Source organism: Camelus dromedarius, chromosome 24, assembly GCF_036321535.1.
Source record: "Camelus dromedarius isolate mCamDro1 chromosome 24, mCamDro1.pat, whole genome shotgun sequence".
Taxonomy (NCBI): Eukaryota; Metazoa; Chordata; class Mammalia; order Artiodactyla; family Camelidae; genus Camelus; species Camelus dromedarius.
This window is the reverse complement of record NC_087459.1, coordinates 9,192,219-9,206,860: the sequence shown is the minus strand read 5'-3', so window position 1 is coordinate 9,206,860 and position 14,642 is coordinate 9,192,219. Positions and strand designations below refer to the sequence as shown.

At 56.1% G+C, this 14,642-nt stretch overlaps 2 protein-coding genes across 2 annotated transcripts; both read right to left on the bottom strand.

Moving 5' to 3' along the window:
• Positions 1–245: 245 nt before the first annotated feature.
• ELOB (elongin B) lies at positions 246–5,453 on the bottom strand. The gene is made up of 5 exons (XM_031447709.2): positions 5,388–5,453; positions 4,623–5,021; positions 4,349–4,483; positions 2,791–2,896; positions 246–410 (listed from the first exon to the last, which is right to left on the bottom strand). The coding sequence occupies exons 1-5, from the start codon at positions 5,436–5,438 to the stop codon at positions 298–300; spliced, it is 804 nt and encodes a 267-aa protein (XP_031303569.2). The 5' UTR covers positions 5,439–5,453; the 3' UTR covers positions 246–297.
• A 3,468-nt stretch (positions 5,454–8,921) lies between these two features.
• On the bottom strand, positions 8,922–13,309 carry PRSS33 (serine protease 33). Its single transcript, XM_031447560.2, has 6 exons — positions 13,297–13,309; positions 11,114–11,140; positions 10,823–10,985; positions 10,345–10,616; positions 9,947–10,116; positions 8,922–9,758 (listed from the first exon to the last, which is right to left on the bottom strand). Exons 1-6 carry the CDS (start codon positions 13,307–13,309, stop codon positions 9,600–9,602), a joined length of 804 nt encoding a protein of 267 aa, XP_031303420.2. The 3' UTR covers positions 8,922–9,599.
• Between the last annotated feature and the right edge of the window lie 1,333 nt (positions 13,310–14,642).

Sequence of the window (14,642 nt, the reverse complement as noted above, 5' to 3'; positions counted from 1 at the left end):
TGAGGGAGGAGCCACTTGGGGTGGCTCTAGGCTATGGATCCCCACAGAACCCTCTCCCAAATCGACACTGGCTTTCTAGCTGATAACCAGCATGCTGGGAGGGGACCACTCTGAAGGCTGGCTTGAGGGATAGGATAGCTGGATCCAGAGAGCTTGTCCAGAAGGCCAGCCTGGTAAGCCTGAGGAGTGGGCTGTAGTGGGTCCCACCCCAGTGAGGGTGTGCAGAAAGAGGCAGCAACCAGGCAGACACCCAAATCTTTTTATTGGGGGAGAAGTGGGGACGCTGCGGCGGCCCACTCACTGCACAGCTTGTTCATTGGCGCTGCTTCCCGAGTCCTGTGGCTTCATCACGTCCGGCAGCTCAGGGGGGCTAGAGAAGGGCTCAATGCGCAGGGCCTCAAAAGCATCATCTGGTGGAGAGGAAAGTAGAGAGCTGGAGGAGGGGTGGCCACTACAAAGGACCAACCTGACCCTGCTCCCTTCCCCCATCCTGGGGCCCTTCTCACCCTCTTGCTTCCCTCAGTGAGCCTCTGGGCTGACCTGCATCCACCTACAATCTCCCCCTCCTTGCTCCCTTAACACCTCTTACTCCTCCCCTAAATAGCTTCCCATCGTAATTTGAAGAAAAATCTCAAGTTCATGCCATTACATCTCTCCACCTGTCCTTGTGCTCCCCATGTTCCCACATCAAGTTCTTTTCCTGCCTCAGGGCCTTTGGTGGTCCCTAGCCTGCCACTCAGAATGACTGGCTGTTCTGCGCATCCACGGGCACTCAAATAACACCTCTTCAGAGACGCCTTCCCCAGTCACTCTATGTTACACTACTATCCCCACCTGTTTTGACCAGCTGCTTTCCTCCATAAACAGTGGCCCCAGGAAGACTTTCTCCTGTCTTGTTTCTGCTGTCACCTCAGCACAAAGCAAATGAACGCTACAACTTTTCTATTGTACTTCTACCTGCGAAACTCTCAACCTGACTTGGATTTCAACTGATTAGATTGCCCAGGGAGGAAGCTGGTCATGTCTGAGGACAGTTTTAACTGTCTTAACTTCTGGGGATTGGGGGCACTGCAACTGGCATCTAGTGAGTAGGTGGCCACCTTTGGTAGTGGCAGAGATGCTAAATAATCCTGCAATGCACAAGACAATCTCACCCAGGATTATCTGGTTCCAAATGTCAAACAGTGCTGAAGTTAAGACACCAAGGCCAGCTTAATCACTAATTCATCTTCCAAACCACACATCTGCAATGACAACTCTTGCCTTCACCTCTCTCCATTCTTTGGAAAGTCCAGATGATGCCATTTAACACCTGACACTGTCATCTCCCTAACTAAGCAACTACTTTGGGGGTGGGGAGAGAGACCTGTCTCACCTTTACTGGAGCTGCAAAAGGAAACAAACCAGAAGTGTGTTTTTGCAAGTGGAAGTAGCCTGTGAGGGAAGCAAAGAACAGCCAGTCCACAGTCCACACTGCAGCCTCATAGGTGATGCCACCTGGGATCTAGTCACCACCACAACCTATGCCATAACGTTGTCATGGGGAACAAATAATCACCTGCAAGTCTACAGGGTGATTTTGTTCAAGTCAGAGAGGGATACTTTGGGAGAATGCAGCCTGGCCTTGGCTTAGAATGAGATGTGCCTTCAGCCCTCGCCTGCCTGCCTCAGAAGGGCAGCCCTGTACAGCACCCAACCTGCAATCTGTACAAAGTCTGTACCAGTCCTGCACCTGCCTCAGCGTCACTGTGAGGGTTGAGGGAACCCATGTAAAAGCCCCTAAAAGGTTTCCTTTTCCTGAGCACTTGCAGGTGTACAGAGGCTCACGCTGCCTCGCTGTGAGGCCAGTCCTTTACAGAGAGGGGCATGAAGTAGCTGCCCCGGGACACGCTGCTAAGGCCTCACAGTTACCCTTTTGTAACTGAGAAGAGTGGCTAAGGCTGTACGCTCCCTCCTGAACCCTCGATACATTTTCTTACTATAAGTCAGAAAAACAACTCCTTGTAACTTTATCCAAGTCTACTCAGCCATTCACACAGCCCCTGCCTGGGTCCACAGCTGTGGAAACTCCGTACAACCCCTTTTTAAATTTCCAGAGACAAAGAGAAAATTAAAATTATTTTTCTTGGGAAAAGGAGGTACACTGGAGGGAAATAAACCACCTCTACCCCTCAGGGTTTTACACTTCGGGCAGGGTGGCGTGTGGCTGATGAGAATACAAGCTCTGGGGCACAAAGGGGCTGAACCTGATCTAACCTCCCGAGGCTCAACTTCCCTATCCTTAAAATGTTCATAACACAAGTCTGGCCTGTACAGGGATGCTGCCGAAATGCATCATGGAGACAGTGGCTGGCAAAGTGCACAGCTCAGGCGAAGTCCCGGCAGCCTGCATCTGAACCGCGGCTCCCCGCCATGACTGCCAGCAAGCCTCGGTGTCTGTGTCTCCAAAATGGGGAGGAAAGTGCTTGCCTCTCGTGTTATCAAGAGGATTAGATGGGACAAGGGAAATAAAATGCAGAGCGTAGGGCCAGGTGATAGTCAAAAAGTTCTCTGTAAATGGAAGCTGGTACTGTGACTAGGGACCATTGAGTCCTCCATGAAAAAGGCTTCAAGATCTACAAGAATCTCATTGTGGTTCTCGTTTCTAATGGGGAAACAAACACTATCACAAGATAATGCCTGCACTTTGTGGACTGTGGGAGACACTGTTCATCAGGCTTAGAGGAACAACTGCAGCCTCCCTGACAACCCCTTTCTTTGGCCATCTCCGCCTTGCCGCAGCCTCCTCACCTGCCCGGAAGGCTAGCCCCACAGTGGCTGGGGCCTGCGGCCGAGCCGTCTGGCTGGTGAAGCCACACTCGCCCAATGTCTTGCTGTCGTCCAAAAGCTGGTCGTCCTGAGGAGAAAGGCAAGCAGGGTCTCAAGAGAGGACCCAGGAGGGGCCAGTCCCAAAGACTTCTCTATTCTCTGGTCAGCAACTATACTGCAAGTCAGAAGAGAGACAAACCCCAAGTAGGACCCAGAACCAACTCAGAGTATATCAAAGACAGTTTTGAGCTACACCCAAAACTTCCCAAATCAGAACCTCCTAGGATAGGGCTCCAGAGTCCGATTTTTTCCTCTCCAAATTCCAGGTGAAACTAATTTCAACTGTCAGTGACCCAATCTGGCCACAGGCAAACCTCGTTGAATATCAGCTCTGTCATCTTGGATAAAGTTTTTTTTTCCCCCCAACAGAGGCACTGGGGGTTGAACCCAGGACTTTGTGCATGCCAAGCCCACGCTCTACCACTGAGCTATACTCCCTATCCCCTGGTTGATCTTTTTGATGTGAAGTTTCCTATCTGCAAGATGGGAATTACTGGAATTCACAACTCACAGAGAAACCAGGTATCAATGAGCAAAGGACACAGAAAGCACGAAGCACAAGGGTTAGGTGGTGGTGGTACGGGTCAGTGCCTGGGGTGCACAAGGTCCTGGGTTCAATCCCCGGTTAAGGGGAAAAGTAAGTAAATAAAAAAGAAAGCACAGCAAGTGGAACGAGCTCAGGCAGCAGGACGAGTCCTAAACACCGAAGCCCCAGTAGGTTTCAAGAAGGAAAGATCTTTAGAGACAAAGAAAGTGAAGACTAAGTCTGGAGCGAAAGACCAATTTCCCAGTTTCTAGCCCGAATCAGATCAATGCACTTAAGTTAGGGACCTCGTGCTGCCAGAGGCCTGAATAAGGGGATGACACGCCGAATTCCCCAATGAAAACACCAAACCCCAAGCCATCCTTGAATAATTGCAATTGGTTTGTAAGGAGGAAAGGGAGGGCTTTTAGAACATGAGAAGGTTAGAAAGTAATAAAGTTTGTTGGGTGAAAAAGTGGTGGGACCTGACTCATCTTGATCAACACTATTTCTTTGTATTAAGGAGTGGGGTGGGCTGATGGTGGCATGGTATGTAATGGGCCTGCAGAGGATTACGGGCATCGGGGTTCAAATCCTAACTGCCAATGACCTTGGGCTAGTTAAGTGGCCAACCCCGAGTCTCAGTTTCCTTAATCGCGGAGCAGGGATGTCAAGAGCCTGCACGTTGCGGGTGGGGCCGCTGTAGATTAGATGCGACGCTGGCCCTCGGCGTTCAGCAGCCTGGCGCGCGAATTTAAAGTCATCCTAATCGAGACCCCCAGTACAGCGAACGCTCTCGGGGCTTCATCGCCCCGAGTCCGAGCAACGGCCCCACGCGGGGGAGTTCTGGCCAGCGGCCGCCGCTGTTTACATCAACGAGGCGGCCGCCGTGTGCCCACAGCTAGGCTCGGGCGGCTGTTCCCGGCCCCTGGACGCCCGGAATCGGCGAGACCGCACCTTGTACAGCCGCTGCTCGTCCGGCGGCCGCTTGAGGATGCCCTCGACGATGCGCTTCAGCTCAAACACGGTGCTCGACTCCTTGGCGTCAGTGAAGATGGTGGTTTTGTGGCGCCGGATCATGAGAAACACGTCCTGGGGTGGGGGGGGGCAGGCCGGCGTGAGCTTGGTGCCCGAGCTCCCCCACAACGCGGCCTGCCGCCCCCGCTGCCCCCGCCGCCCCCGGCCCCGGCCCCGGCCCCGGCCCGGCGCCCCTCCCCCCGCGACCGCTCACCATCGCGGCGGCTGCCTCTCCCCCTCGACGCGCCGGCGCAGCCGCGCTCCGCCCCGTTCCGGCAACCCGCGCGCCGGCCCCCAGCATGCCCCGCGGCCGGCGGCCCCTCCCCGCGGCTGCCATTTTAAGTAATCGGCAAGTGGGGGCGCTCCTGCTGAGCGTCCGGCCGCCATCTCGGCGCCGTGGCGCAGGGCAGTTCCGGTTGGCGGAGTGGCTGAGCTGGTGGAAATCCGGAAAGGACCGAACGCAGGCGGGACGCAGGAGGCGACGGCGCCATCTTGGGAGTGGCAAAAGCGACGTCCCCATGTTGATGCAGTGATGGGGACGCCGGGCCGCAGGCCCCATCGTTCTTTTGGGGACGTCGGGGTTAACTTCGCCAGCGCAGGGTACCTCACACTCCTAGAGACAGTGAATGAATGATGTGTGTCTTAGTCGTCGGGACGGCAAGACATTCGCATCTCAGAGACACCTGGGCTGCCATGTTGGGGAGTCTGACTCATGGTTATGGGTCTCCCTGGCGGCCATTTTGAGGAGGTGTTAATTCTGGTTCTTTCGGCCACCGTATCGGAGAACTGTCCCCGTTTCCCCGTCGTAGTAAGGATTATTTAATCCAGTTCAGAGGCTTTGTGGCGCGGCTGTTGGGGTTAGGGAGTGGGCCTGGCCAACATCCTTGGAAGAAGCAGCATGCGTGACTAGAGTGGGTGCTCGTGGTTCCCAGGAGGAGGAAGGGAGAGCCCCCTGACCCCTGGGGCCCTGGGCACTCACCAGCTTCCGTGCCCTGGTCCTTCCCTGGCTGCCCTCTACAGGGGCACCCATACTAACAACTTAGGCCTTCCATGTTGGTAGTTGGACGCTCTCCTGCGTCGCCCCAAATTGTCGTTACACCAGAGTGAGGAAAGGAGACTTTTCTCCCAACTACTGGCCGGGAGAGGGAGAGCCTCAGCTGGGTCATTGCTGGTGTGTGCCAGAGAAGGCCTGTGCGTGGCACCAGGCGAGAGATGAGCCAGCGGGTGACTCTGGACTCCGAACAGCTCTGTAGTTGTTGGGGCCACAATTTGAGAATTCTTCAGAGTGGGTAGAATCTGAAGATGCTGCCGCTTTAGCCCTTAATCAAGCTGGTGGCTAACCGTGTGCGCTTTGTGCTCAGACCTGCCGGGATTCAAATCCATGCTCTGCACTGACTATGCAGCCCAGGGTGGTTAACCTCACCAAGGCCCAGTTTCCTCCTCTTTAAGACTGGAATATAACCGTTTGTAAAGTTTGTGGAGCCTCACTGTAAGCAGATAGGGTAGGGGGCGCCTGGAGAAAGAGAACCAGGCATGGCTTTCTTGACAGAAGAGAAGCCATTTTTGGCCTATGCCATTTTGTCATCTAAGCCTGGCCTCAGTGTAAGCCCCTGCATGAATATGCATGTACCCTTAGTTTAAATCTTCCCCAGTTTTGCTGTTCGGAGAGACATTGCTTTGGGAAAGATCCCTGGTGTTCTTAACTTGTTGCAAGTAAGTCCTTCCTTCACCTGATCTTTGGCTTGGTTGTATCTTTTGGTTCGACAGCCACCAAGAGGTGAGCCCAGTTTTTGGGTAACACCACTAAGAGTTAGCACTCAATAAATGTTTCCTAAGCTAGAGCTATCGTCATTATTTTTGACTGCCAGCCTTTGACTCCTCAGGAGTCCTCTGAAGTCCCTTTCCCTCCTGTGATTTCCCTCCCTGAGCTCAAGGCAGCCCTTCCCCTCAGAAGGGATCTCTGTGCACCCCATGGTGCTCTCCACTTGGGTCAGTTGCGGGAGGTGACTGCAGGCCTCCGCGTCTTTCAGTACAGTGACACCTCCTGCAGTGGGAATGGGGTCAGGAGAGGTCTGAGGGAGGAGCAGGGGCTGAGCTCCCAGCACTTGGCTCTGTGGTCTAGCTCCGTGCAGGCTCTCCTTCCTGGGAACCATGACAGACAGAATGGGAGTCTCAAGATGGTGGGTGAGCCAGCTGGTCAGCTGCTCCTGCTTCTCTGCGCAGGAAATCCTCCTGGGCCCTTTCTGTCCCATTGCCTTAATCACCCGACGCTCACGATGGGGTCCCTCCCCGACCTCCAGACTTAGCCTATAGGGTCTCAGCATTGTGAGCCTTCTCCTCTGGTCTACTAAAAGCACTGAAGAATAAAGAGTAATAATCAATGACCACTAGTCACTAGTGTACCTCTCATTTGTAGTATTTTACAACTACTTTCATTTCCATCAGGGAAGTGACATAACTCAGTGTGGAACTGGAGTCAGTCACCCAGATTCAAATCCGGTTCCACCTCTTACCTGCTGTGGGTCTTAGGGCAAGTTACCTAGCCTCTCTAGGCTTGTCTCTTCATTCATGAAATGGGAAATGAGACCACTTCATGGGCGTTCGGAGATCAACTGAAAGCCCACCTGTGCCTGGCGAAGCATACATGCTCTGTGGGCAGCACTGAGTCATCTCCACTCTCCCTACAGCCATGATGGGGTAGGTGTTACCAGTTCAGACTATAGATGGGGAAACTGAGCCATGTCAGTACTCTTGGGAGAGGCTGGGCCATCTGGTTGCAGCACTAGCAACTGGAGCAGGTGAGCAGTTAGAAAATGCCTGCTTGGATAGAAGCCCAGTGTCCTCAAGGACTACCCTTTCCGCCCCAGGGGCTCCCTTGTGGCAGATCAGGCAGCTGTCCTAAGGCCAGGGACAGGATGCCACTGATGCAGAGCCAGGACACTCCTCCCACCTCCCAGCCCCACCACTGACCTTGCTAACAGGCAGGATGCAGCAGCACAGGGTGCCATGCCACTGAGCCTGCTGGGCAGAGGACAGCTGCGACTTGTCTGACCCCATGAGGCTGCCACACCACGAATGGGCCGAGAGGAAGGGGGCCTGGAGGCCACACTGCTAAGGTGGGAGGAAGTGGAGAGAACAAGGGGGCGGGGGTAATTCCCTCTACCACTACCAGCTGCCTCCAGAATTAGACCATCTGGGTTCGAATCCCAGTCTACCCATCTACCAGCTGTGTGACTTTGGGCCTCAGTTTTCTCATCTGACAAATGGGGAAAGCCCACCTCACAGAGTATCAAGTGAAAATCCGGTGAGCTGGTGCAGTAGAGGCCTCCGAATGCTGTCTGGGGAGGGCTTGACGAGAAGTAGCTGATTTCTTCTCATTCCTTTCCATGGGCAGTCCCCGCCCCTCTGCTTCTAGGACGCCCCTCCTTAGCTTCCAGGTTATGTTTCAGAAACACTGGGCTGTAAATGGGAGCCCATTCCTCTAATCATGGTAGGTTCAAGGATGAGGCAACCTGGCTCTCAGCCCCTGGCTTGTTCTGGTCTCAGTGCCTTGGGAGTTGTCTTGAGGAAGGTCTCTCAACTGGCCCCAAGCTGAGGGAGGGATGGGAGGACAGCCAGCATCACCCAGCAGGGGCTACCAGGGTCCTGCAGCAGATGTGCCCACAGCCACAGCCACACCCCTTTCTTGGTACCCTGGTGCCCGATAACCCCCCGCCTGCCAAGGGGCAGCCAAGCTCTACTACCCCAGATAGATGCCCACCCTCAGCCTGGGAGAGACAGCAGCCTGGAGCCCCCTCAATGCCCGTCCATAGTCCCAGCCTCCCAGCCTGGCCTGGTCGGCAGCCACCACCTGGTACAGCCACTTTCTTCCCTGGGAGAAAGGGTGGGAGAGGACACCAAGGCCTGTGTTGGTGGGCAGCTGCACGTGGTCTTGTCCAGCCAGGTCATGCCTTTGATGACGGCCTCTCCTGTTCCCCCCCTCCCCCGCGGCCCCTGTCAGCTCCAAGGTAAGGCTTTGGAATTTTCAGGTTTTGTTCAGGTTCTTGTTCCTTCTGCTCTTCTAGAAACTGAGCTCTGTCTATAGCATGGCTATTCCTTGGCCTGGGGATGAGAGGGTGGCAGAGAGGGGATATGACACCAGCTCCCAGGCACATGAGGGTGGTCAGGGAACTGCAAAGGGCCTAGGCCGGTCTCCAGATGCAGCTGGGGAAAGAGGGGTTCTGGACCTAGGGGCCTGGCCAAGGCTAGGACATAGACCCAGACTCTCTAGGGCATGGGTTGGGTAGTGACGGAAAACACAGGGATAGCAGAAGCTATGGCCAGGCCTACCTGAGGGGCTCCTGGCTCCTCTGGGCAGAAGGCATGATGCCAGGTGCCCAGACTCCTGAGCCTCTTAGAGTACACGGGACGGCCAGGCCTGGTGGCCAGCCACCTACCTCCCGGGGCACCTCCACTACAGCAGGGCAAAATACGCATTTTCTATTGCTCTCTAGCAGATGACTACCAGTATAGCTGCTTACACAACACAAATTTATTAAATCACAACTCTGTGGGTGGGCTTCGCTGGGTTCTCTGCTTAGGGTGTCACCAGGCTGAAATCAAGGCCTTAGCCTGTCAGGACTCTCATCTGGAGGCCAGGGGAAGAGTTCGCCTCCAAGCTTGTTCAGGTGATTGGCTGGGTTTGGTTCCTTGCAGCTGTGGGGCTGAGGGCTCCCTTTCCCTGCTGGCAGTCAGCTGAGGGCTGTCCTCAGCTCCCTGCCACATGGCCCCACCATCTTCAGAGCTAGTAATGGAGAATCATCTCCTTGGTGATGAATCCCTCTCCCATGTGAATCCCCCTGACTTCCTCCAGAAAAGAAGGGCACACAGACCAGAACAAGTACCAACTCACTTGCCTGTCTTTGGGTACCCTGGTCAGAGCTGAGAAGAGTAAATATGAGCAGGAAGTGGAGGAAGGGAGTGTGAGACTCCCGGACATACGGGAGGCTCTTGGAGGAGGGTTGACAGCTCCAGTTTGGTGCACCCCAAAGGAGGAGGCGGGGGATGGTTGGGTGGATGGCCTCTTAGCTTTATCAAGCCTCTGAGCCTGAAGTCAGAAGGGCCGGGGATGAGGAAGGGGATGTGCGGATCCCCAGAGGGACCAGGCAGCTGAGGGACCCCCAGTGTCTGGTTTCAGGCCAGTATCACTGCATCAGAGGCTGAGGCGAGCCTGAATCCAGGGGCTGTAAGTGGCCACATTGGTATAGACACCTGGACGGTTGGGCAGGGCACAGCCCTTGCCCCAGCTCACCACACCCACCAGGACCCAGCGCCCAGACTTCACGCAGGTCAGGGGTCCTCCAGAATCACCCTGTGGGAGAAAGCAGAGTTTAGGTCCCAGCCTTCCAGGGACTTTGAATAAGAGTCCCAGGGCTTCAGTCCCTCAGGTGGTGCCTCGGGGTTGGGGTCCAGGACACTGAGCCTGAAAGTGGTTCTAGGGAGGCAGGGTGCTGGCCACAAGAAGCACGAACTCTAAAGGTTCCTGGCAGCTTCTCGCACCTGGCAGGCATCCTTATGGCCCTCGACGTAGCCGGCACACAGACTTCCTGGCAGCACTATGTGCTCGCCACGGGGCACGTTGGTGCCCTTGTGGTATAGGCGGTCACAGGTGTGAGCATCCAGGAGTGGCACCCTTACTCCCTGCAGAGGTCGCCACTCTGGGAGTGGCACTGGAGAAGAAAGCGGACTTCTAAGAGCTGGGAAAGGGTGAGGTGGAAACCAGAGTCTGACCGGCCAGGCCAGGACTCCCTGGGCTGACTGGGAGGACATTTGGGTCCCTGGAGGTCGTGCTGGGTCCTGGATTGGGCAGTGAGGGAGTTGGGGTTCCTAGTCAAGAGAGATGGAGAGAGATCGCCTGTCCCTCCCCTGAAGCCCCCGTGCCCCGCCCTCTTGCTCACCTCCCGGGTGGAGGCTGCCCCAGCCAGTGACCCAGCACAGTGTGCCGGGTGGCGTCCGAGTCCCAGGCTCCGGCAGGCAGACGGGCTGGACTCGGGCGCTCAAGGGCACTGGGCGGCGCAGCTGCAGCAGCGCCAGGTCGCCCCGAGCCCCGTCCTCCGAGTAGTCCGGGGGCAGCAGCACCCTCCGCACAGGCGCCAAGAGAGCGCGGGGTGAGGCGGGACCCAGGTGCAGCGCACCAAGGCCCACGCGGTACTGCGACGGCAGCGCCCTCCTGCGGGACAAGAGAGGAGGTACAGCCGCCCCTCCTCCGTCCTGAGGAGGGCCTCAGTCTCCGCCTCCGACTCACTCAGAGCCTGGGGATCACGCCTCCACCAAGTGGTGCCCCGCTTTCCCTGGGCCTGGCTCCCCCAACCCTCTACGTGGAGCCCTCAGAGAGTAGGGGAGTGCCCCTCGTCCGAGCTTGGTCGGCCTGCTAACCTCGGGAAGCAGTGTGCCGCCGTCAGCACCCACTGGGGGGCTATGAGCGCGCCCCCGCACACGTGTGCGCCGCGGTGCTGGATGCTCGCCTGCCAAGGCCACTCTCCGTCTCGGGCGTCTCGGCCCCCCACGATTCGACTTGAAACACGAGGCTGCCCGCAGGCTGGCAGAGGACAAGGGGGACGCCGAGGGTGGGTAGAGGAGTGGGAGTCTGGAAGGCGGGTGGGGGCGGGGAGACACAGGACCAAGGTTAAGGGGGGTTGGCACCAGGGCACTCTGAGGCTTCCTTACCTGCAGACGCCAGTGTCCCAGCAGTTCCTGGAGGAGGAAGCAGGAAAGGGACGGGATTAAGGGTTTGGTGTCAGATAACGAGGAGAGCAGGAGGGAGGTCAGAGATTAGGAAGGAGGGTGGAACCCTATATACGTTCCACTGACCCGATGCCAGGCTTTTGTGCAATCAGTTACCCGGTTAAACCCTCCCCAGAGTACTGTGAGTTGAGGACTTACACCCATTACACAGATGAGCACATCCGGATTTGGAGAGCTCAAGGTCAGTGATAGAACTTGAACACTTGGAGCCAGAAGTAGGACACCTTAGAGTGCTCTAGGGGAACCAGGAAAAATGGGACAGATGCAAACCAAAGTTCCTGTGGTCAGCACCCCTCGCCCCTGCCCACCACTCACCCTGGAGCAGTAGGAGTAGGACCTGGAGGCAGGAAGCTCGCCTCATTCTGTCTTCAGGGCTGCGCCAGGTAGGGGTAGTGCTGTCTGGGGCTTGCCCTCTGGTTGAAGCCTGCAGAGAATGGAGAGGAGGGTCCTAGCCCAGGTCACTAGCCCCCAAACCCTACCAGACCCCAGACCCTTTAACCCCTGGTTGGTCCCAGACCTGTCCCTGTGGCCCAGCTCTGCCCTCTGCCCAGACCGCCCCCAAAGATTACCCCTGCCCCCTAAATGCTGCTAGATTTGGGCACCATTTGTGCCATACAAACCCTTGTGCCCAGCCCCTCCCCCACCACATATTTCCACCACCTGACAGCTGCTCCTGACCCCCTGGCAGCCCCTAACTCTACTCTCACCCTCCGCAGCTGGTGTCCTCCCTGCTGACTGCCCTGGGGGAGGACCTGGGGGCTTAAAGAGCCAGGAGTGGGTGGGGGCCTGGCCAGGGGGTAATTAAGGAGGTCAGGGCGGGGCTGCGGCTTCAGTAGTCCCAGCCTGGAACAAAGATGCTTTGAACAGTGATTTTGAGGTGGCAGGAAAGGGACACCTGGGTTTCTCCAAGGAAGCTTGGCTTGGGCCACAGTGCTGAGAACTGGGGGCAGGAGCCTGGGCCCAGCCTGGCAAAGGCAGGGGTGGAGGTTGGGGGTTGTTGTGGTCAGGCCAGGAAGCTCGGGAGGAACCTTGGCAGCTCATCTCCAAAACCAGTCCTGGCTCTGGGCTTCTATTGCTCTGTCCAGGAGCCCAGTCTCCCATCCCTGGCCATGCATAGCTCCTCCTGGCCTGGGTCTGCAGAGTTCGGGAGCGAGAATGAATGGCTTGTTCAAAGCTGGCCTCTCTCCTCACTTGACCAGAGGTGGGAGCAGACTTGACCTTGGGAAAGTCTGCTCTTCAGTTTGGAGTGTCCAGACAGCAAGACTGCCAGTCTCTGTTGAGGTGGGGAAATGCTAGGGACAGGGCTCAGTGGTGGTCAGGGTCTGGACTGTGCCCACCTCCTGGAAAGTTCTGGAACCTCCTTCTATCAAGTTGATACTCCTCGAGCAGCCTTCCACTTGGTTCCTCCTCCTGGGGGTCCTTCCTGGCCACCACACTTCCTCCTCAGCCACGTCACCATGTGAATTGACAGGGGATAGAAGCAGTTTGATCTGCATCTGTCTGGGGACTGGGTCTCTGTCGATGTCTTAGCTCAGACAGCCAGAACAGAATACCGCAGACTGGGTGGCTTCAACACAGTTGATTTCTCACAGGACTGGAGGCTGGAAGTCCAAGGACAGGGTCCTGGCAAGATGGGTTTCATTCTGAGGCCTCTCCTCTTGGCTTGTAGGTGGCTTTCATCTCACTGTGTGATCACATGGCCTCCTCTTTGTGTCTGCCCGGGGTGGGGAGTAGAGGGGGGCTGGCTGGTGTCTCCTCTTAGAAGGACACTAATCCTATTAGATCAGAGCCCACCCTTATGACTTCATGTAACCTTAATTACTTCCACGAATGGCTTATCTCCAAAAACAGTCAAACTGGGGAGGCGAGTGATTAAGGCTTCAACATATGAATTTTGGAGAAGACACAGATTCAGTCTCTAGCGGTCCTCAGTGGCCAGAACAGTGCCCAGCAGAGAGTGGCCACTGAGTATTTGGAAGTGGCTGAAAGGGGCCAGCAGGGCATCAGGCTGGGGGTGAGGGCGAAGGTTACAGATGAGGGGACATAGTGGCGAGCCAGCCGCAGCCCCTCCACACGTAGTGAGGGAAGGCAGCCTCAGGCCTGACCTCTACTGTCCATGCTCGGTCTCTGAAGCCAGGTTGCGGCCACCCTCCCTCCAGCTCTGAGACCTTGGGGGATTTTCCTCTTCTGTAAAACCCACCTCCTGGCTAATGGTGAAGATTAACTGGGTTCACCTATGCAGAGCTTGGACTCGTGCCTGGCTACTGTGACTGCTACAGAGGGCTACAGGAATAAAAGCACCCTCTCATCCTTCCCAAAGCTTCTGAGCTTTTGTTTCCTGCATTCAGCTTCCATTAGAGGGCTTGGCAGGAGTGGAGCCAGGTGGGTGGTGTTCCCTTTGGTGCACAGCTGGGGGCAGCTGGAGAGGCTGGTGGGAATGGGAGCAACAAGGGACCCTGGGAACACAGCCATCTCTCGGGACATGGACCAAACATTGAGAGGGGAGTTCGCTGGAAGGCTAGATGCCCTGTTCAGCAGGGGAGCTGGGTCTCTACCTGCTGGGATTTGGGTGAGGCAGGAAGGCTTCAGGACACTTCGGGGCATGGATGAGGAAATAAATTGCCACTGAGAAATTGGCTTAGGGTGGGAGGATCTGGAACTGGCTGAATAATGGACAGTCAAACCTGAGGGGGCTAAGAAAGGAACACCTATCCAGGGGTTCACCCAAAACCATGCCCCTGTCTCAGAATGAGAAACTGAGGCACAGACCCCTGCTGAACCCCCATCCCCTTCAGCCTCACCCTTGAGTCACACTGCAGAAATGGCTCCTGGGCAAATGTCATCTACTTGCCCTTCTCACAACCACCCTTCTTGGGGCCACAGCTGAGTCAGCCCCACCTTTTTTCTGGTGCCAGATCTGCTCCTACTCCCAGAGGTAGGCAAATGGCCCAAACTGGGGCCGTCAACCCACCATGTCCCCCAGGTCACAGTGATTGGTCAAGAGGTGACACGTGACTCCAAACCAGCCAATCAGAATTCTTCCCTGGGATTTTTTTTTTTACCCTGGAGGGGGAGAGAAAACCCCTCAGGGCCCAGGCAGGGGGCAGGCATAGCTGTGTCCACAGATGAGGACTCTCAGCTGGCCTGAGAGCCTGGAACCTTCCAGGCTGAGAAAGAGTGTCCTGTGGAGTTGGAGCTCCTCCTTCTAGTCATCCTTGCCTCTGTGGGCTGCCCTTTATCCTTCTAAAGCAAATTTCCTTCACTCACACTAGCTCTAGGGGATTCTGTTGCTTATGACCAGTGTTTAAATGCCAAGGCTGAAAACAAAAGAACAAAATAATAGTTCAACAAAGGTGGAAGGGACATACACCCACCCCCTCCAAGCTGGCCACCTTGCCTGAGTGTGTTTCAGTTTGGCAGTGCCCAGCCCACTGTCTACAGCACAGGACTC

Coding starts and splice junctions, on each gene's coding strand:
- PRSS33 (XM_031447560.2), bottom strand. Junction 10,617..10,822: donor GCGGCACACTGCTTCCCGAG/GTTAGCAGGCCG, acceptor CTTGTCCCGCAG/GAGGGCGCTGCCGTCGCAGT. Junction 9,759..9,946: donor GCCATAAGGATGCCTGCCAG/GTGCGAGAAGCT, acceptor TTTCTCCCACAG/GGTGATTCTGGAGGACCCCT.
- ELOB (XM_031447709.2), bottom strand. CDS start 5,438: ATGGGTGCCCCTGTAGAGGGCAGCCAGGGAAGGACCAGGGCACGGAAG. Junction 5,022..5,387: donor GGACCAGGGCACGGAAGCTG/GTGAGTGCCCAG, acceptor CACTGTCTCTAG/GAGTGTGAGGTACCCTGCGC. Junction 2,897..4,348: donor ACGAGCAGCGGCTGTACAAG/GTGCGGTCTCGC, acceptor CTTTCTCCTCAG/GACGACCAGCTTTTGGACGA.